This window comes from Anser cygnoides, chromosome 10, assembly GCF_040182565.1.
Source record: "Anser cygnoides isolate HZ-2024a breed goose chromosome 10, Taihu_goose_T2T_genome, whole genome shotgun sequence".
NCBI lineage: Eukaryota > Metazoa > Chordata > Aves > Anseriformes > Anatidae > Anser > Anser cygnoides.
Window position 1 is genome coordinate 10,277,632 of NC_089882.1, and position 23,327 is coordinate 10,300,958.

Sequence of the window (23,327 nt, forward strand, 5' to 3'; positions counted from 1 at the left end):
GCGAGGGGCACAATGAAGAGAGGAAATAAAAAAAAGGAGAGTCTCCCATGGAAAAAAAAAGAAAGTTGAACATTTCCATGGCAGGTGCCAGTCTCAGGCTTTATTTTTCTCCCTCCCTCTCTTTAAAGAGTTTAAGAAGAAAAGGTTTAGCTGGGGAGGAGGAGTCTTAAGCCTGCAAGGAAGTAAAAAATAAAATCGGAACCTCTAATGCTTAAATACTGCTGATGCAGGGCTTGGGCCTAACGGCTTGTTGCCATTCTAGACTGCATGAGGCTTCTCCAGGTTTCACAACATCTAACCCAAGGCAGAGGTACATATGAAGTCAAACTGAGAGGGGACATGGAAACTGAGAAATACAGAGTAGGCACCACTGACTGGAGGAAAAAGAAACTGAGAGGAGACCTTCAGAGGAGAAGAGGATCCCTGGAGCAAGCTGACCCCTAGCACAGGCAGGGTGAAGCGAGGCAGAGCTGGCCAGAGGAGCATGTCCTTTTCACATCCTTCAGTGGAGCCACAGCACAACTGCACCTTCTCGGACTTTGACGCCCCTCTCTTCTCAGCAAATTGCCTCAAAACCCACCAGCAAAGCACACAACTCCTCCCTGTCCCCCGTGCTTTGCTCACGCTCATCATCAACCTAAATTCAGCCACATCTTAAATTTTGAGTTCTTATTGCTGCAATCTTCTTTTTGTTAGCTTGACTTAGTTTTTCTGTGCAACGTATTAATTATATGTCAGCTTGCTGGTCTGTGGTCAGCCATGACCAGCACTGCTTTCCACAGAGCAGACAGGTGAAGGTCCAGAGATTTCTAAGACTTCCATCATTTATTCTTTTAAATGATCCAGACCCCTGCAGCTATGCACACAGCTGCCCTATATAAAGGTGTGAACTTATCACCTCTGCTCTCATCTTCATTTCCCACTTCCCTCCTCCTTGCCTTTGCTCCACAGCAACCGTGTCCTGGCCCCTTTCACACGGCTACTCTGACTGTGAACACAAGAACAGATCAGAAAACAAAAGAATATACCCAGATCATCCCAGAGGAAAAAAAAAAAAAAAAAAACACTCTTCCACATTTCGTTCTCAGTTCAACACATCGCGCTGCTCTTCCTTTGATGGGCTTCCTTGTTCCAAATTGGGTTTGTGCTTTCTTCAAAGTTTTGCTTTAAAAGGCAAGGTCCCACAGCAGCACGCCTCGCCCTCACCCCTCTCCCCTGCCTTTCTTCTCTGCAACCCCTGATATTTGGTGCAGAAAGCAAACAGCTTGTCAGGTGGCATTATGGTTAAAGTTAAAAACAAAAGAAAAAACCTGTCATGCTGCTAATGGTGTTTTCTTGTTATTATGCCTTCTGGTGTGATAGATCCACAGGGTAACTAACACTGTCTGGATTGCTTCCTTTTTAGTGCTGATTTATTTTAACAGGTTATTCACTGCCTTTTGCCTAGGACAACTGGAGAGATGTGTAACATATTTATTCGCTCCTTTTTCTGTTGCTAAAGCAATTCTGTTTCCACTGTATTTCGGTATGGTCTCCCCAGCAGCCCCTGAAGCTTTGGTGGTCGCCCCCAATACACCTCAACACCTCTTGCCCACCTTGCGGGAGACCCAAGAGCTCACTCTGCCCCATGCTGAGCTTAAGTTAAGGCACTCTGGTGATTGAAAGGCAGAGGAAATAAAAACAAGAATGTTCCTAAACTCCCTTTTAAATAGACAAAGGCATCCCTCTACCCAGCACCCCACCCCATGCTCGCAAACAAGCAACAGATGCCATCGATTCACTTTGTACCTACGCTTTTGATCTGGCTGCACCTTGATTTTCACTGCTCGCTTTTGACAAGGAAGGGAATAAGAGCCCCATCTCTGTGACATTAATAGAGGCTCTTCTGTCACGGTAATTTATTTGTGCTTCGCTAATAACTTTCTGCTGATCTGTGTAGGTTCTCGTGACAGTCACAGAGAACAGGACAAGTGACAAAACAAGGTTTCCATCACAGTGAAAGGTTTTCCACGAGCCTGGGGTAGCGCGGGATCCTGCTCCTCTGATAACTCCTTGCCTGTGGGGTGAAAGGGGACCAAGCAGAGCATCCATGCCCAGCCTGGGAGAAGCAAATGCTGCACAGCCTCCAGCTCCAGGCACTGCCTTCGGGATTGAAATCAGGGAAGGAATCACCTTTTAGTGCCTTTCAGGCAGCTGGTAAGAACAAGGAAAAACCATCTCTAAGAGGCTTATGCACAAAATGGTACTAAAAGGGGTGAGCCAAAGACAGCGGAGGTGAAGAAAAGCAATGTTTCTGTCTAATAGCTCCACCCTGTTAGGTGCTCCTCTGAGATCTTGCTGAAGCATGAGACAGACAAAAGCTTTTGTGGCCATTTTAATGCAAATCAACTGCATAAGACATAACCTGGCATTTCACGTCTCCCCAGTTCCCCCGGGGGTACGATTGCCCTCCCTGAAGCCCTGGGAGCCTGCTCAGTCCTTGCACACAGCTCTGTCCTGCCCCACGCTCCTCAGCATCGCGAGGAGCAGAAAGAGGCTCAGGGCACTCAGGTGAACACATCAGCAGCAAAAAAGAGGCAGAAAAGTCCGATTTCCAGCACCATGACTAGGCCCCATGTCGTTCGTTACTCAACCATGCACCTTCAATGAAGGACATGCATCATCCCACCAGCGCAGCTGGAGGCTCTGCTGCCAGCTTCCGCGAGGAAAACAGCGTTCGAAGAGGAGCTAAAAAAGACCCCCAGTGGTTAGAGCTGAAAGACACCGGCAAGTCGGCGTCAGAAAAAGCACATCACGCCCGCCTGTGCTCCATCCCTTCTGCGGAGGGAGGACTGCGTGCTCCCAGCTGTCAGTCTCCAGCGGCTCCGTGGCAGACGCGTGCTCGCCGCGCGCTTCGCGGCAGGGAAAGCAGGAGTGAGAATAGCAGGCACCTCGCTGGCGGGAGGTGTGACAAATCCTTGGCAGAGCACAGAACAGAAAGCAATTTTAAAATCAGCAACAGGCAGCTGACAGCTCTGAAAAGAGCCTCCTCGTCGTTCGTGTGCCTTTACAATGCTCTGCGCGGGCGGCCGCGGGAGTTTGGGAGCAGCGGCGTGACGGGAACGTACTGTTCAGCAGGAAGCTGCGGGGCAAACCCAAAGGCGTTATCGTCGATCCAAACTTCGTCAGCGTGTTTGGGACCTCATCGGTTTTCCTTCCAGCCAAGAAACTTTAAACGTTTGCTCATGTAAAATTAAGCTTAATGTGACATTAAGATTCTAGAAAATTATGCCTGGAGATGAGGAAATAAAGTGAACTCTGAGTAGTAACTAAGCCTGTATTGATTTTTATGCGTACGTTTCTCTGTCATTGTTACTAAGCTGGTGACACTGTGAAGGGCACAATTATTTATGTTCCATCAAATTAGTAAGTAATTCAAATCCCTGACAAAATCTCAAGCAAAAATTGCTTTCACTTCTGCAGAAAGTCCTCCTGACGCTTGAATTGTTTGCCTACCCTTAAGAAGTGCACTGTAAACATGTAAGAATTCCACAGAAAACTGAAATGCTACACAAGAAAAATGAAAAGTGAGATCCCCACTCATCAGCAGCACCCTTACTTGTAACTGAGGGGCGTTCGAGCTGCTGCCATCACAGGGACAGGGCAGCGTGGGTGCTCTGCCCTGCATGGTGCAGAACCGAGTCCCCATATAGGGACAAGCCTTCTAGTATGGCAAGTGAAGAAATGAGGATAGTTTGTGTGTGTACTATTTCCTTCTTAAAAACGGAATGATTGGGAAGAAGGAGTGACCATGCAGCCCAAATCAGCAAGGATGCGTTGCTGGTCAGAAGGAGACAGAGATGGAAAAAGAAGGAAATCTTACATAAATAGGAATGTTGAAATGAGGTGCATGGCAGGAGCAGTGCCAAGGGGCTGATGTTCTCTCCAGCAAGAGGGCACACGAACATTTAAAATCAAGGTAATTATAACTCTTGATTTCTACAGTGCCTCTGTATTGTCATGACCACCTAAGAATAACGTGGGTGTGGAAGTATTATAATATGCAAAGAAACTTAAGGTTTCCATTTTGCTTTTCTCCAGCTTCTTTTGTTGGATCTTTGCTTGATCCAGCCACACTGTCCAAAACCCACATGAGTTCTCCAGTCTATTTCAGCCAAAAAGTTCGTTGTTGCCTTAGGGTCCCAGCTGAATGCAGCCAAATGGAAGGTTGGAAGAGTCTTTTAAGATAAATTCATAAAAATGTGCTCACATAAGATATAAGTAAATTACATCAAGAAAAGAAATGAGGGTGGCTGGAATTAAAGCTCACATCTTTACTATTATTCTACATAATAACATTAGAAGAGAGATAGGATATAAGAATTCTTCACTGAAGCGTTCCACCAATATCTAAGTTAAAGAGAACAATTTCTTTGAACAACTACTTTGTAGGAGGAAATTCCCTTATGTTACCCACGAAAAGAGCCTTAGAAAAGGCCTTTAATCAGGGCCTTTGAAACAGGAAGGAAAGCAAGATTTTCCTCTTTTTCTTCCTTAATGTTTTTAAAAGGAAACTAGCTATTGAAATATATCAAGCGAATTCCTTTACTTGAAACACTAGTACCCTTCTGTGCATTGTGAGCAAAACAAAAATAAACGCCTTTTATCCACCCAGATTTTGCTGTGGGTAGGCAGTGCCAAGTCGGACTAATCATTATGTGGTCAGAGAAATCACAACCTCGGGACCGTGTCACATCCTACCCAAACAATTATTTTTGGGAATGGAATAATACTCTTAGGAGGCATTGGTGTGATTATCCGCTACTGGCTATTACAGCTGCAGCGGAGAGGAGCAAGAGACGGAGCAGAAAAAAATATGATGAGATGGCTAAAATAGCATAGAGCTTGCAGGGGGTAGTGTCTTGAAATAGAAGGCAGGTAGAAAACAAAGCTAAAAAGAGATCTTGGTCCAGTTAAATGGCAGCTTGACTTCAGTGTCAAATTACGCAGCCGCTGAAAAATCTTTGCAGCCCAACTGGTCCTCACTTTATTTTTGCTAGCCTGTTTTGCTACCCAGTGGGAGCTAGATAATAACATCTATTTTTGTGGAAAGCAACAGTTTTTCAGCTGTGTGTGTTGTTTTTATCTCACAGCAGAACACTGCAATTTATAAACAGCAAAACCTATGGAAAATTCTCTAAATGAAGGACTTTATGGTATGTTATCATTTAACCCCTATTTTTCACTTCCATTGGATTTATTAGTGTTCCCAGTTGCAATGTTAAATGACTCTGAAAGTAGAGCAATTAATCCAAAATCCTATTTGTTTTAATCTAACACTGTCAACTAGTTTTAGGTTTGCAGTCAAGAGAAAAAAATGTTTGTTAAGCTCTACAGCACTAGCTAATGTCTAAAGACAATCCTCTGAAAAGGTGCAAAGATGTTTTATCGCAGCATTATAGATGGGACGGAGATTTATTAGAGTACCTAACACCATTCCAGCAGACGCCTTTTGAATTATAATGAGATTATTAAAACTTTACAAATCATTATATTAAAACCTGACATGAGTACTTCTGGAACCGGAGCATCTTGATGTCATTGCTAATGATGCATTACCCGTGATAAGGCTTCAGTAAAATTCCTAAGTAAAAACTGCTTCTAAAAGTATAAAATATATTAATATTTATTTCAGTACCTGCTTTAAGTTCAAGGATAATAGCTTTATATGCATCAGAACAGTCGAATGATCCTATTTATGTCAGCATTAGAAAGATGTTCATCTGCTGCAAAGTTTAATTAATTTTCACAGATAGTTAATTTTCTGTTTCATTATCAGCTCCCTAAATTTGAAAGACAAATAATTTATAAACAAATAGAAACTTCAGAGAGGAGTATTTTTAGAGCAAACAGAAGATAAATAGCAGGAGTGAAGCATCAACGCTGCCTTCGAAGTACTAATACGAATGATGTATTGTAGTAGGTTTTGATTGATAACTTACGCATTCTAGAGCACCGACTGAAAAGAAATAAATTGTTTACTGTTAACCCCAACCCATTTTCAGGTAACAAATGACGACGGTCTTTACCAATCAAATAATGGCTGTAATGCCCTTAGACATCGTGAATGAGGAATGTGCAGGCTCTGCATCCTTCCAGGGGTGACTTGATCCTCTAAGGACAACATTCCTGCCCTTCTCCCCTTCCCAGCAAGAAGAAAGTTTAAGCAGCTACTTACCGTGATGTACGACGCCCTTCAACCCATGGATAATGGAATCCAGTGCTGGATTGTCCCTCTGACTGACCTACATGCAAAGGATACAGGATTGGTTACATCTATTCTGGCATCAGACAGAACAGTCTCAGTTTAATCTTCTAAAGAGAAAAAAAAAGATGTTATCTAACAAGCTGCTTAGTTCTCACATTTACAATGGCTCTTCACCAAATGCCAAAGATACATGGTGTAATGAAATAAAGTAAGGAAGGTTAAATTAAAAGAAAGCATTCTCTGAATTCATTAAAACACTAGCAATACTATCACCCAACAAAACCTAAAAACAGAGAGCCAATTTTTCTCCAGCTACTTCTCCTTTCATAGAGGAAAACTGCTGTGATAAACAGAAGTTATCTCAGAACAGTCCATCCCTTACTGATACAGGAATAAATCTGGTGCTGCCACTGCACCCAGTAGAGCTGGACCCCTTTCAGCCGTAATGCAGTTGGGCCCTGACATCTCGTTGCTATTCATCTTTTTACATTTATTTAATTTAGTGCCGCTTGGACAAGAGAGAAGAAAAAGAGTTACAAGAGAGGATCAAGAAATCTCTGATTTTTGAAAATGCAATTGCCTGTACTACCAAAACCGGTACTTCCACAGTATTTCTTCCATGGTTGGCTAACATCCATGCCCTCTGCAACAAGGAGCCCCAGCACCACAGAAAGGAGGGAAAGGCAGTGGAAGTACAAACCTCGTTGAGCTCCATAATTTCAAATTAAACCCATTACCTCAGTCGCCTACTTGCAACACAGCCAAGGAATTTACAACCAATAATGTTTTTTTTAGAATTATTTTTAACATTTTGCATCTTCAGAGATATTGAAGGAAAACATACAATTTTTGTGAACATGTCCCATTACCTAAAATACATGCAATTTACTTTGGGGAAATAAATATTGGTATGTGCCTCATTCATGTAGTACTTTTTTTTTTTTTTTTTTTTTTTTTTTTTGCCACAAGTCGGTATCAGAAACCTGAATCCTGTTGGTCATTTTTGGATTGACTGCTCCCATTACGGAAACATGTTGACTGCAGAAGAGCTCCTGTACTCCTGCCTGCCCACGATCTCACGTTGTGAGGAAAAACAGAGCTTAAACACTTTCTGTTCACAATTTAACATTGAGCAAAGAAGTGGTGGAGATAAAAGAAGAAAACGTGAGAGAAGAACTAATGCCCAGCAGGGAGCACACTGTCGCGTGAAGTGCGGAACTGGCTTGGAGCTCGCTCTTAGGAAGAGCGACTGCATCACTGACTGCAGCACATCCAAAACTGCATTACTGTAAAAAATAAAATAAATTCACAAATTCTACCTGCCCGGTGGAGGAGAAAACTGGCATCCACTGGCCCAAGTTTCACACCTCTTCCCATCCTTCTTCCCCTTTACTAATAATAAATCTTTGAAACCTCATTATTATTTTTCTAGACAACTGCATTGAGGCGGAAAAAACAAGAAAGGCAACTTTCTTTTTTTCCTGTTTATTTGGCCTTTGAACTAAGCTGCTGCGTTCAGGAAACATTCACACGCTCTTGTCTCCAGGAAAAAAAAAAAAAAAAAAGGTTTGGTTTGGTGTTTTAAATGGAAATTGAAGATTCTTTTCTCAACACAGTACTCCAGGACTCGCAACGATCAGGTAGGGCAAGATTTGCAATAAAATTATGAAAGCAGCAGAAGCAGCTTTGAAATATATATAGCTTAGATGATACTGGCAATAATATTATTAGGCCTGAAGGCTGTAAGCTCTTTGAAGCATGAACTTTTATGTGCCCAAAAGGGTGCTCTGTACATTTTGGACTCTGTATAAATAATAAGCACAGTATACTGAACCCAATGACCCACTTTGTAAGTTCTGCCTGGCTTCTGGCAAATCAACAGTAAACACTTTAAAAATGCAGAGCTGTTGGAAGACACGTTCCTGCATCTTTTCCATTTATTCAGGTTTCTCCAAGCCATGGCCACCACTAAAGAAAAATCATTAAAAAAGCTACTAGTTATTTAGTACAATTCTGTAAGAAAAACTTACACTGGACTCAAACAATGTTTTATTTATTGCTATTTAACTGTAAGTTGTATAGAATTCTATTTTGTTTGCTTTGTTTTTATCTCTGGTGACAGCTACAATCAGTCCAAAGAAAGCAAATAGATGGAAAGAAACCTAAAGGTTAAAACTCTTCCTTTTGGGATTTTCTGTCAAAGTAGATCAATTCTTAACCTCAGCCTTGGCAGCGCCCCTTAATCTGCTGAGGTGGTATGCCTATATAGATCCATCTAAGCAATCTTTTTGATAACATATTCTGCGAAAATGTTGTGTTCTCCAATAGCATGAAATCAAGAGTCATGTTACTTCTTTGGGGGTGGGAAAGCATATGCTCCATGCATCTGTAATCATGTTTTCTCCGAGGGTATCGGGAGTGGGATCTCATGTTTCTCTCAAAAATCTCAGGCAAACAAGTACCACTCGTGGAGATGTCAGTTCAGACCTGCTTGGGATATAGTCTTACTTTCCTTCCAGATGCTTCCCCCCTTTTTTCCTTATACTCGCACGCTGTTCTCCCACATCTCGCTATACCCTTCTCAGGATCTTGGCAAGACCAATAGAAAAGTGCCAAAAAGTTTTCTCATTTTGTGGAATGCTTCAGAATTCAGAGCAAAACTTTTCTTACATCTTTTTTTCCCTCAAGTTCTTTAAAAAAAATAAAAAATCCTTGATTTTTTTTCCCCCCTCCCCAGCTCTCTCTCTTTTTTCTGCTGCTGTTCATAGAAAAAAGCAGGTTTCTGAAACCCAGAATGTCAAGTTCTATCCCCAGTGCTGTATGTCTCTGGTTTAACTGGCCTGGAGCTACCAGGCTGGTTGAGAGCAGAGATTCACCCATACAAGAATCCTGTCTCTGAAAACAGCTGATGCTCAAAAGAAAGGCTGGGCCAGGGGAAGACAAAATCTACCACAAACTGGTTTTTTTTTCCTGTTATATAATCTGACTTACAGAAGAGTATTTTTTATTATGTTATGGATATATTCTAAAGGACAACAGAAACGAATTCTTCAGGTTGACTTTACATGCCACATTTCTCATGATGAGAGAACGACCATACACCTGCGACTTGGTTGTGACACTTTGGCTTCACCCAGCACAGGCCTTCTGCTGGCTAAAGCTTTTCTTTACCTGTGAGACAAGAGCAGTGAGATTCCCCCTCCTCCTTCTGGAGGCTTAACACAGAAGAAATGTCACCAACGAAAATTTCTCAAGCACAGGAATTTCACAGACAAACACAAACCTGTTGTGCCGCTGGTCATGAGTGCTCTGCACAGCACGGATTAATGGGACAGATGGAAAACCATCCTGAAATTGCCCTAAAATACTCGCAGCACCACCACGACAAATGCTGTTTCCTGAAGATGATGCACTCCCTCAAGACTGACTAACACTCTATAGGTCTGCAGGAAACAAGATAAATAACGATTGCTTGCATCATTTATAATTGAACGATGTCTGTAATCCTCTTCAGCACAAACAGGTAGCTATTGTGCTAAGTGCAAGGGAAAAATAAACACAGGAATATCATTAAGCAGCTTCCTGTGCTGAGAGGTCTCACCATAGGGTAAATATGGAATGAAGATGACACGGGGAAGCAAAAACTTACTTGTCATACCCTTTGGGTGACTTCGATACCTGGTGCACATGCAGTTCTGGGTAGCATGAAGAGCTTGCCGTTAATGCCGTGAATAAAAGAGGCATTTGCAATGTAGGAAAAGGTCATGCACAAGCGACCCCATTCTGCAGTCATAAAACAGGGACGTTCTTCAAGTGAAGTCACGGTGGAAATCATTACCCTAGACAGGTTGCATTTACTTACAGCTCCTGCATCTAATGCGGGGACTGAAAAATGATTCATTCTGCAGTTAACAGCAAGGTTGATCAGTCATGAACTCTATTGACAAGAGCGTTAACACCTTTCAGCAGCACAACCTGTTGTACCTTTGCTTGCAAGCGCTGTTCCTGCAGCCCTGCCCTCAGAGTTAACAGGGCAGGAGGGACACCAGGGAGCCAAGCTCTTCCTGGGGATAACGACAGCGATGCTCCAGAGAGGAAAGTTCCAGAGGAGGTGCAAGAGTGTGATGGGGTCAGAGAGCCCCAGAGCTGGGCTGCTACGTACAGCACCAAGCCACAGTGGTGAAGACAAACTTTATGGACATTACCCTATAGAAAGCCTCTATGTTACCACAGTACTAAGCTCAGCATGTGCTAATGAGTTAAAAACAAGCAAACAAACAAGCAGCAACAAAAGACAGCCCTCGTTTTCTGTCATTCGCTATCTGTTAAGTAGCCGAAGCTCTCCGCTTCTCTGATTATTTTATGGAACAAACCCAGAACCTCTTAAGTGTCTGATTTCACAAAAATCAGCAGAATTGTAAAGTGTTCAAATTTATACCACATGCTATATAATTTAAACCATATGTTAATTTGTATAAGTAAACCATGACCTGTCTTTCTGCTGAAAACAGTTCTATAAAGCACAAAAAAAATGAGTCTCAGGCAAAATTTTCGAGTTTGATTTTTTACAAAAAATAATGAATAAATAAAAACCACAGGAACCCCAGGTAAGCACTGAGGCAGCTGGAAGGCCACACAGCTACACCAGATGTAATTCAAAGACCCCTGCCCAGAGGGCAAGACTCCCCCCACCCTCTCTCCCCCGTTTCCATTGCGTTGGGTGCCTCTCCAAAACCAGGTTATCCTCCTCCCTCCAAGCAACATGAGAAAGGCTGGGGGATGCACCACAAAGCCCTCTAATCATCACTGGTACCAGTCACCCTGCAAAAAGTAGGGGAATATTAATAGCTTGAACAGCTCCAAAGTAAGGAATATGCTTTTCTTTTAAAAATATGTTTAAATAGATCTACTGTATTGAAGAAAAGGGTGTGGGGAAAAAAGAACAGAAGAAAACCCTTCCAGTCTGAGTGATATGAAATACAAATTTCTCTCTCATTTCCAACTACAAAAAATCTGGCATTTAGACTTATTAAACTGTCATAAATTTGCAGCAACTGCTTTCAAGCTCATTAAATGGCTCACAGACAGTACTGCAAAGCATCTCACAACCAAGGAGAATGCCATAGCCAGCTATATTGAAAGGTGAAATGACATGCATTTTGTGCAAGTCAGGGGAAAATGAATGGCAACAATTTTGTGATACACTACCTGAGCCTTTCCCCTCAGAATAGTGATATAATTTACTTTTCTCTCCCACTGCAACATTTGGCCCTTGACTTGGAAACTAAATCTTCAATCTATCAAGCCTTACCCATCTGCTAAGTAAAATGGCCAAGACAATCTGCATGCCTTGAATTCGATATAGCCAGCTGCTCCCAGAGCGCCATGGCATTAACATCCAGAGACCATCCTCTTGTGCTGTAAAGGATGGTGTCTGCCAAGGATGAATGACTACATACTTAACCGTGGCAGCTGAAGCCAGTGACAATGGCTGACACAGAGAGAAGCCAATGTGTCAAATTCTACTTTCAATTTCAATGGTGAAAGTCAGGGGTAATATTCCCCCTAACTGCATGCCTTCAGCTCCCATTCAGCTCGCGGCTAAGATCTACAGCTCGCCGGCCAAATACTCGAGTCTCTGAACACGCTGTACAAACAACCAAGAAAAAAGAAAACTGTTATAAATTAACTAGGTTGCAGAGATTAAATTGTCCTGTAGGGTTTCAGGACAATCAACGTGGTTAAACGATTTATTCTCTTATCAGAGCAGTACCGTTGGGCAGATGCCAGTCCTCAAGCTCCATGGCAAAGATTTTCACTGTTTTAGAACAGAAATGAGAAGAATCCCATTAATGCAAACATTCTGCCACACAATACATATATTTTAACCTCACAGCAACAGGATTTCAAAGAATTCAAGATACAGTCAAAAGAAACATACTTTTCTCAAAGGGAAGGCACTTGGCAAATTGCTAGTGAAACCTCAAATTCTTGTCTTTGGGGCCCATTTATTTTAAAGCTCGCTAACAGCTTGGGTAGGTGCTACTCCTAACCCTTCTGAACAATCCCACTCCAACCTTGCACAGGTCAGCAGCACTAAGAAAGGAAACACATCCTGGCTTTGCATACCCTTTTGCTCTGCACAAAATCCGTTGTTTCTCCTCTCTCCCTTTTGAAGCCCACATTGTAAAATCTGGTTGTGGATAAATATCTCATTTTCTTAAACACTTCTGAACAAAAGGAAGTGAAAGATTTCAGCCAGACCTGGAATGTGATGAACAGATATAGAAAGTTTACACGTGTTTTGGTTTGAAATACAGTAGGATATATTTATTTTGACTTTTTTTTTTTTTTTCAGGAGAATTGATGGGTGAAAAGGGACAGTGGACAAAGCTGCAGCATACTGAGTTATCTATGAAGGCAAAAAATGCCTACAGAGCTCCCAACACAACGATAAGCCAGATTTGGTGCTCTGCATATTTTTCACCTTCACAAGCACCAAATGATCCAGGAATGATACATTCCTGTTCCTCCACAGATGATAATTTCTTCCATTTGCCCGCCTTCTCTCCACACGCTCATAATTGCACATCTCCCACGGGAGTTCACGCAAAAGGACAAAGCTGGCCAAAAGCCTGCAGCCTCGCGGAGGTGAGCTGGGAGATGGAAAGCATTTGCCGTGTAATGAATGAACTGCCCAAAGTGTCCTGCAGAACATATTTGTAAGGGAAAACAAGAAATGGAAACAGCTCCCTTAATACTTCAAGCTGCTGCTCATGTGTAAAATCAGAGAGAATAACAGGTACCGTACCCAGGCAAGATGTGACACCGAACCTTCTGCTGGCGCATGCACTATTTCACACAGATATTGCCGTGACCTTTGATTTTTTTTTTAAAAATGTGCATTAGAGCTAAGCTCACCTTTGCCTACAGCAACTGGTTTCAGGTTCAGTGACTTGAAAGCAAATTCTATTGGGTTCAGTCTGGGTTTTGGCTTTCAGGTGTTAATAATCTTGCTATGAATGAACATATACTGAAGACATAGAGGTGCATACGCTGGCAGAGGAGATGTTCGTAGATGTTTCATTCACTATGTTGTTTGAAAAGAGGGGGAAAAAAGTTAATGAGTCTTCCAATGATTATTTTAAATAGAATAATGGGTGTGCATTGATCCCTCTAGCTAATTCCAATTTGAATAATATATCATTCTGACTGAAAGCTTGCTAGTGATGTATTAACTTCATATTTCATCACAGCTTTGGAGGGTGTCTACAGTGAGATATTAACTAGCGGTACCAAGGAGAAAAATGCATTTAAAAAAAAAAAGTCCCAAATGGTTTTAAAAGCTACTGAACTGACTTTGGGGTCAGGTGTTCTGGCTGCCCCTTATCTTTGAGTGCAAAGCAGCCACTTGCAATGGAGGCAACCACAGCTCCTCTCGACCTTAGCTTGCATCCTCCCTCACTTTGTACCATCTGCATCTCAGCCTGAGTTAGTTGCAGACATCCTCGGACAAGGATGGGACAAACTCAGATACGGATCAGCAATATACATTTTCACTGTGCCCAGTAGGGAAGCCTGAAAATGCAAGATGCGCAAATAGTCACTTCTACACCAAAGGTCGGCTGAAATATCAGTGTCCTAAGTGCAAAAGGACTTCCTCAGAAAAACACTCAGGAGAATGTTTACCAAGGACTTCACAAAAGCTGTAAGACTGTCTCAATAAAAAAAGAACAAAACAAGAGCATGAAACAGAAAGGTAGAGCTAAGTATTGCTCTGTTCTGTTTGTGCACATTGAGTTTCTTTGTTAGCAGACGGAAACATTGACCAGGTATTGTACACGTGCTGGCAGCTGACTGATCAGCTCAGCAGGCTGAGCAATACTTCACAGCTTCCTCCCCGAGCATCGCCTCCATTCACTACCACCAGATTTGCAACTCCAGAATGGTAAACATAAATAAATAAACAAACAGCCAGCAATGCATTTTTCTTTCTTTTTGTAAGCCCCTCATTTGTAAACTTTGACTCACACCATTGATAAGGTAGCCTCGTAGGCATTAATTTCACCAAAGTATTCTTGCGCTTCGAAAGCACGACACTGCTGGTTTACTGTAAGTGACTAGCACATTCAATTAACAAATTACTGAAAGGCCTTAATAAGCATTTATCTAAGGAAAAACAAAAGATATGTGCAAGCTCAAAAGCACAATCTGATTAGCGGCAATAGAGTGTTTAAGATGCAAAGCTCTGTAAAAGACAAAAATGTAATTGCAACACAGAGGCAAGACAACTTCAGCAGCAGATTCTCAAAGCCAAGAAAGCTTGATTGATAGACTGTACCATCTGCAGCTGCGCAAAAAAGGGAAAGAGTAGCTGCAAGTTTATTTAAAGCAATTTTGGTGCACTGAGCCTACTTGTTCTCCTTTGAGAAAATAATATGATTTCTTCATAGAGCATGTAGTCTACTTATTTAAGCAGCAGTGTGCAAGATCTCTCAATCCTACCAGCAGTTCAGCTGGAAAAATGACACACCAGGGGGTAACATTTTATCAGGATGGAGCCTATTTTATAAAAACTGCCATCAGTTATAAACTGCTCTCACCATCTGAGTTTAAAAGAAAAAAAATAGAGTTGGGCCTGGTTTAGAGTTTCCATAATCTGCCCAATTTATGTGAGTTTGTAGGCAAAAATAACCATTTTGACCTAAGTAAGGAGGGAAATGAAATGGTATAATGAAAAAAACCATCAGGAGCACTACAGCCAGATCGTCACACAGCACCCACTCTTTGGTACACAGCTTCACATGTTTGGAGAGGCTGAACTCAAAACTGTGAAACCAAGAATGGAAATTAGTTTTCATTTTCTTCTGCTCCTGGCTTGAATCTGGTAGAAACATATGCAACTGAGAAAAAAACAAAAAATACCTTCAGCTATTTTTTTTTTCCTGGTGGCTAAACAACAAAATAAAATGCGCTGAGCAAAATGTGAAGGGTGGAAGAGAACAGCTCAGATGGGCATCTGGAACCCCAGCGTTTTGCAGGAGGTTTGTAATTTAATTGCTCCAGCTAAGCTTGCCTAGGATGCAGCAGAGATTTCCGGCCTTTTTCCTCTCTTGCAGACAACACAAAGGATTTTGGTGACAGAGGTCACAACAATCGCCCCTTTAAAATGAAGAAAAGGATTCGTCTCAGCTTCCCAGCATCTTTCACTCATTCTACATGAAAAGTCCTCATTTTTCTCTCTCTCTCAGCATTGCCCTCAGCTCATTTCCCCATGACTGCAGCAGCGGCTCTCTCCAGCCCGCCAGTACAAGATGACTCAAGCCGGCATCTATGAGTCACAAACACAAAGGATGCAGAAATGTCAATTAAGTTACACAGCCACTTCCCCAATGACAACCACACCTCAGTTCACAATTAAATTAGAAATCCAATGAAAATGAATTGTTGTAGGGCAGAATTTTTATCTCCTGCTTTGAAACATCAAACTCCAATGTAGTTTGCTTGTTCCTTTTGCCTGTTTTTAGGTAGGTTGGTGTGAACTCATCTCCTGAAGCCGCTGCAGCAGCCACAGCACATTTCCCGTGCCTAACGAAGCCGTGGGCTGGGAGGGCGCTTGGGTTTCCGGGCGTCTTTGTGGTACGAGAACCCAATTTTAGACCAGTGGTGTTCATTAATAGCTTCGTGGCACAATAGGACAAGCAAGTCGGTCAACCACAATACAGTTTTTTTGGTATTTATGGTTCTCTCTCAAGCAAGTTCTTGATTTTTTCTCAACTTATAAAAATTCTCAATGTAATTTAATTTCCTGCAGATGTGTGCACCTTTTCAAAGTGCCACGTCCTTGCACAGTGCAGTACTCACGGTACCTATGGTAAGAAAGCACCAGCTAATCCTCAGTTTCTTCACTTGTGCCTCCGCTCTCATTTCTGAGCCACCTCCCTCTTCCATCGCCCACCTGCCACATCCTCCTCGCTCTTTCTTCCCACCCAGCGAGCTGTTTCTGTCTCCTCCAACGCTACAGCATCTTCTCTTCCCAAATCGTTCCACATCACCCCCTCGAGAACCCTTGCACGGTTGTGTCACCTCCTCCTCTCCTTCCCCTGCGTTCCGCACCACTGAGAGGTCCCTGTCTCCTTCCACCCCTACCTGGATGTCTTCCCATGGAGACGGACAAAAATTAGCCTGGGCCATGGAGGGCAGCAAATGGGCTAGCCCGGGGAAACTGAATCCAGCAGAAAGGGCACAGTGCTCAGCTGTGGGACTGTCGAGGACTCCCACTGCTGGTGGGCAGGAGATGCACCAAGAGGGACATCCTTGGGCCAGGGCAGGTACCAGCAGCGGAGCTGTCACAGCAGCAGAACTCCGAGAGGCAGGTGAGATGAGGCAGTCCTCATCTAAACCTTCTTTAAGCCGCTGAATTAAGAATGGCAGGATGTGGCCCACAATTTTCTTCTCAGCCGCTTCTGTGCTGCTCAAGCTCCTGCAGCAACAAAAGCACAGCTCAAAAAAACCCACCCTATTTCACCCGGTGGAACACTACACACAACAGTGAGGATCATATGTCAAGCTGTTTGTTTTTCACTTGGTTAGAATGACCCAACAACTCACTCAGTTCCTTACAAAAACATTTCAACAAGTATCATGGCTTGTGTTCAGAGGAAATGGGGAAATTATTGTGCAGAAAAAAGCACTTAGAATACAAGTGCATTAAAAGCCTGGGAAACATTGAGTTTGTGGCAGCAGTTTCTTCCTCTTGAAATACAAAGAATCCCAAAAACTAACATGACATGTACGCTTGTTTCAAGATGTTCTACATTTCAGCAGTGGCAAAGTGAATGCTATTCAATCATCGTGAGTAGGTGATAGTCTTAAAGCCACAGAACTCCTCAGGATGCTTTACCCTTCATGCCTCCGCTCCGCGGGCTTCTTACAGCTTTCCGGTGCTCCTGCCGAGTGTGACCCATCTACGGAGGGGAGTTTCAAGCTCTGGATCTGGTCAGGAAGCCCTCTTCCGACAGAGGATGTAACTTCAAAACTGCCAGAATCTCAAATTCTCAGGAAAAGGATTGAGCGAAGAAATGAAATGCAACTGAATATGATTTTAAACAAAACTAAAACACGGTTAGAATGAAAGGTGCTCTTTTTACAAGTCCAGTCTGACCCAGAGCAGTGGAGAAGCTTCCTGCAGGTGGGTGCACACGGGAATGCTTTCAGGAAGGGTCTTCCATCTCCTCTCCTCTCGCAAACTCTCTGAATCTGCCTGCCAGAGAACCTACCTATGATTTACAGAAGTTTACTTCCTTCTTTATAACCTTGTCTGTTCACTCCCCGGTGCTTTAATTCCTGGGTGTTCACAGATCACACCCGCTGCTTATGATCCTACCACCAATGGTGTGACCAGTCTGCTGGGCCGTCCGGGCTGCTGGCACGTGCTTTGCGCCTGACCCATCTGCAGTACCGACCTCTAGAGAAACTTCTCATCTTTCTTCTTAAAGCCTGGCACCACCATCATTTGACCACCTACTGCAGACACTACAGCCTGTGTCAGACTTTCCCCTGCCAAACACTTGAGCTGGTACGGAGCAAGCTTACGAAAGTCAGTGCACAGAGAACTCTCTCCAAACCACATGAGGACCCAACACGGTTTAAACTCCATCTCAGCTGTAACACGCACACAAGGAGCACTGCACCAGTGGCTGCTGTGAGGACGAGAGGGCTTCCAGAGCCTGGTCCTGGAACATCCCATGTTCCCTGTGGACTGGCCTCTAATCCCAGCACAATGGGAGGGCACACCTGCATTTGCACTCTTTCTACACCTGGATTTATAGGGGAAGGCAGCAAGCATTTTAATATAAGGTATGCTAAGAAAGGCATAAAAAAATCTTCTATTTTTAGCAGTAAACCCTGGCTATATGCCTCAGCTGCAACACAAGCAGTAATGGAGGAACAAAGAGGGTACGTCCTAACAGGCAGACATAGGCTGGGCACTCATGACATAAATGCAACATTAAAAAAATTGCTTCTGACACGAGAACAGCTGACAGAGATAATCTCCACAGCTCAGCATGAATTTATACAGCCTTTCAGCAACTCTATTAGACAGGTGTGGTAGCAGCCAGCTGTGCCGCAGGCACAGACCAAGTTTCCCTAAGCCTGAGTGCCCATATGGCCCTGCCGCACACCGAGGCGGTGCCACCTTCCCAGCCGTCACCCCCTTCTCCCACCATCTGTCCACAGAGAGGTATCGACATCTACTCAAGGAGCAGCGTGGAGCAGGTCTAGGTAACAAGCGAGTTCAGACTCCGAAATGATGGATGTCTTCATCCCCAACACGGAGACTACCAGGCAGCTCTACCTTAGGTTTAAAAGCCAGCTTTGCTCTGGTCTTTAATTCTCTGCTCGAGTTATAAGAAGAGACAAGTCTGGCCATAAGGTGGGGAGGCCCATGTGCTGTTAGAGAAGGTAAGCTTATTAGCTGAAATATGATAAATCTCCGTAGATATCTGGGGTAGCAGAAGGCAACAGTTTGCTTAGCTGTATCACTCGTAATGAGCTGGCAAAAGGAGAGCATTCCGACACGCTAACCTAAAGTTTAATCTGACTGGTATGCGTTTGGGGAGAGTTCCTAACAATCCTGCTTTACCCAAGATGGGGAACTAGCTGTCTGCTCATGCCTCCCCTGAAACGCAGAAGGATATAAAAGCATGTGCTTTTAGCAGTTTAGAATATGAAATGCAGCAAAAAATATTTGAAAAGTGATTGATGTAGTCTAATCATGTTTCACACAAGAGTATTTCAAATTACATTACGTGTTTTATAGGATCCAGATATGATAAAGAAGGTTTGCCAGGTGGCAAGGTAGGCAGGGGGGAAGAAGTAAGAAAATTTTCTCTTGACTGCTTCTACTATACAGGCACATAGATAATACCATACAGATCACCGATAAAATACACACAGAAATACTAGCTTAGCTGGTTAGGGTTATGGTGCTTTGCTTTCTAATCAACACTTACCCACATAGTTGTTTTTAAATATTGATCTGGTGGTATGATCCTGAGGGAAAATCATATATCAAAAGGGGTGATTTAATTCAATCATCCTGATTCCTGCATAATGGGATCCTATTTCTCCTAAAACCCAGAAAGCAGTAACTTAAGCAAAGCTTACAGATCAGCTAATATATTTACAGCCTTAAAATAACATGAGACACACTATAAAATACACTGAGATTCAAAGTTAATCTGTTTGAGCAATATTCTTGCAGCAAGTAAAGATGAATTTTCCGCTGAAAAAATCCATTCTCTCAGAAGCAAGACTGAGCTTTGTAATAACCAAGCTACTTTGTAATGTGGTACATCATTTTACGTTACTCATAAAGAACAGTTTGCCAAATCTCCAGTTAGGCTTCATTTGATACAGTATACATGTTGCAAAAGCCAATACCTTCTTTCAGAGAGTCTCTTTACTCTCGATAATGACTCCATTACAATGCATTTTTGATTCACAGAAATTGTACAGTTACAATCAGCAGCTAAATACTTTTTTGATGGTATCAGCCAGGCAGCGTTTGCCTTCTCAGTCCTCTCAGAGCTGCAAAGCAGTTGCAGACACTGTAAGCTCACAGGAAAAATCCTGCTCCATCTTGCAAGCCTCTGAAAACTTACTGCTCAGAGGTGCTGCAAACAGATTTAAGCAGTCTTTATTTAACACACATTTCAATTTTGAGCACAGGATAAGATTGTGATCGGCATTCTTGACTCTCATCTATCTCCAGTAGAGTTTAATGCTCATAAAAGCTACTCATCCCAGCTACTTTGCTGGTTTTGTTCAGAGAACTCTGATGCAAGCACACCTGAACTTAAAACAAAGGAGGGTTTAATATTACTCAAACTGGGACCATTTAGCTCTTCTCAAACTCACTACCTCAGCTGGATTAGCGTGCTTTTCAGTGAACCTCAGATGTAGAAGACATCTGAAAGCTACTAAAATTATACTGTAAAAGGATTCCCAGGTTTACACCCCCTCATCTCCACCCTATGAACTAGAGGATTTCTGATTTAGATTCACAGGAGGTAAAACATCAGATACACGGATTGCTCTGGGCAAGCTGCCATCTCGGCTGCAGAATTATTTTGGGGGGTGATATGCCATCAGCATTATCAGTTAAGCCATCAGCCATACATATAAATGTCTACCTCTGTAAAAAGACATAAAAAAAAAGGGACCAGTCCAGCCTCTGATTTACTTTCATTGCCTTTCTTTGACCCCTGGAAAGAAAACCACCGGCTCAGAAAACCCTTGATACTCGTCTGTCCCACAGTTGTCCTGCAGCACAGACACTACAGATGATAAAAACCAGCAACAGTTCGACCCTCCGGCAGTAACCTGGAACACTGGATTTGTAGTCATTTAGAAGAGATTATATTACATTACTGAGGGATATTTTCCTGCATGTTTGATCTGCATTATGTGCAATGTATAGGAATTATAAAGGAAGCCACATGTGTCATCGGTAATAACCGGGGTGGTACTTACACGGACACACCAACCTGACGCTGCCCTTGAGAGGGGTGGGCAGCACCTTCTGCTCCCAACCTCCCCTTTTCCCTCCCTTGCACGCTCCCGTGCTTTCACAGCGCACACAGCCTGGGAAAAACACGCTGACTTCGCAGTTGGACCTGCTCTGTGACTTGGCTAAGGGCTGACGGGGTGGGCCCAATGCTCTTGCTGGCAGCACAGGCGAAAGCAGAATTGCGATGAGGAGGTAACCCCCTTGCTGATTGTACAAAAACGACATGTCCCATTTATTTGCACAACGCGAGCCCTAAGTGATTCTTACATCTTGCAGCAACCTATTAAGAAAAAGAGACTTTGTGAATGGAGTATCTGGGTAAACACTTCAAACAAATATATAAATTATGCATAGTCGGTATACTTTTTCCACCTTAGGGATCAAACTGAAACGAGACTAAAGAATTATGTTTTATTTGTATTAAAAATGTATTAGCTGCTGTCCGAGCAGGTTTTCTAGAACATTTGGTATGCTACCCAGGAAATTCTGTCTGAAGCTTGCATTGTTTATTATTGCCAATACTAGGAGAAACTTGGCACTGTTATATCTGAGAACTACAGCAATAATTCTTCAGGCAGAACAGCTTAAATTTAATAAGAATAACTTTTCCTTCTGAGCCAGAAGATCTAAAGGCAAAGGAAGTCCCAATTTTACCCATCTATTTCATATATTCAGACTTTACAACCAATCTCTCTTTTATGGTACAAAGTGAAACTAGGCAATCATTTATGAACGGATCCTGCACTCACCTGCACTTAAAATGTGCCATAACGCTAACTGGTAACCAGAGACACCTGCAGATACAGAGGATGAAAACCAGTGCCGTTTTTCTAAGGGCTAGACAAATCCTGTGCAGCTTCTAAGTAGCATTGTGCCTCACGTGGACCTGAGAGCTGGAGTTTCCTGATGGAAATGTCAGATCTCCACCTATGTCCCGTGAATGTAAAACCGCATACACTTGATTAGTCCTCCGAGAGACAAATGGGATATCAGTCCTGGATGGCTACTGAGGACAGTCTTTGCAGAAAAATAAATCAAATTAAATTTAAAAAAAGGTAGGAAGCAAGACATAAAAAATGATCTTCCTGGTATCCAGGCTGAACGGTTAACAACAGGGAGAAAACGGAGTCATTCAGAGGCAGCTGCGGTGTCTGGGAGAGAGGAGAAAGGGAAGGAGATGAGCATACAGCTTTACGTCTCCTTTGATTCTGTAACCAAGACCAATTCTAGCAAAACTCTCTGAAGACTTGGATAGCAAAAAATAGCACTTTATTCCAGCCTCTCTCTCCTTCTCTTAAACAAAAAAGGTCAAGTCAAAATGCACCAGGCTCGAAACAAGTAAGAAGGGTGGGGGATGAAGCAATCGTTGCTATCGCAGCGATGAGAAGAGGTACTTGCAGCAAAGAAAACAAGTCAAGTTCAATGACTTCTCCATGCTCAAAGACACAAAGACAGGCTCTACACGGGGCTGGTGTCCCTAAAGCAGACAAGAGGCGAGTGATGGGAGCCCGCACGAAGCCTGGGGGCCTTCTACTTTGGCCCAGCTCTCACGGCATCCAGCTCCAGGTCTGTTTGGTGAAATGACAAAGTGACACATCAACAAAACACACCAGAGAGTAAAATGCAAAAAGCATCACTGTAGTTAGGGAACTAATTTGTTTTTTAGTCTAATGGTTATAATCAGCAGACTTCCTGAGTATCAATCTTCCTGAACCACAGAGGGGGTGAGATTATAGACTGACGACTGTAATTCTTACATATTAGACATCCAAGTGTCATTTTCAGGAGTCTGGTAATGAAAACTCCACAAGATATTTTTCTATCAATTTAAAGATTTTTTACTGCATGACTACAAAATGATTTATTTTCTTAAGGCAGTATATTTTTAAATCACAGAGAAGTAAATTATTGTGTTTAAGATGCTGACATTAGACACTAAATATTCCTAAACTGACTCCACTTTTGAACATGAAGGGCGAGGGGAAGGAAAAAGAAGCAAAAGAATATGTAGATGCATGCTGCTCAAGTTCTCAGGGCAAGTTATTCAAACAAAAACAGTAAACTATAAGGGGACAATTATGAGAATTAAGGCTAACAAATTGATATGTAATTTAATGAAGCAAGTTAATAACATATTGGTTAATAGCATCCCACTTGGGATTAATTGTAACACATTAATCAATTAATAACCATTGAGAAGCAAAAAAGCTGCACATCAAAAGCGTTTACAATGCTGTAAACCGAAAGATAATGATCCTGACATTCAAATGAACGTTAAACTGGAAGAGCGAAGAGATCTATTCCCCATACAATGCAACGACCAGCTCACATTAACGGTTACAACGGATCGTTCGAGACATTTAGAAGAGACCCCATAAAGCATACAGAAAGGGTTTTTTCATATCTGTAAATTTGCACAACTTTGGAGTTCAAGTCCTCTCAACAGCAAAAAAGTTTACAGTTACTTCCTAACATCAGCAATTGTCATGTTTCCATTAAAAAAAA

At 42.6% G+C, this 23,327-nt stretch overlaps 1 protein-coding gene across 2 annotated transcripts in view; it reads right to left on the reverse strand.

Annotated features, from left to right (window-relative positions):
* The window catches only part of PTPRG (protein tyrosine phosphatase receptor type G), a 402,421-nt gene that overhangs the window by 108,269 nt on the left and 270,825 nt on the right, over positions 1 to 23,327 (reverse strand). For both annotated transcript variants that reach the window (XM_067003205.1, XM_048069739.2), the window contains one exon: positions 6,218 to 6,284. In XM_067003205.1, the coding sequence (XP_066859306.1) occupies positions 6,218 to 6,284 (67 nt within the window). The remainder of the gene's footprint in view (positions 1 to 6,217; positions 6,285 to 23,327) is intronic.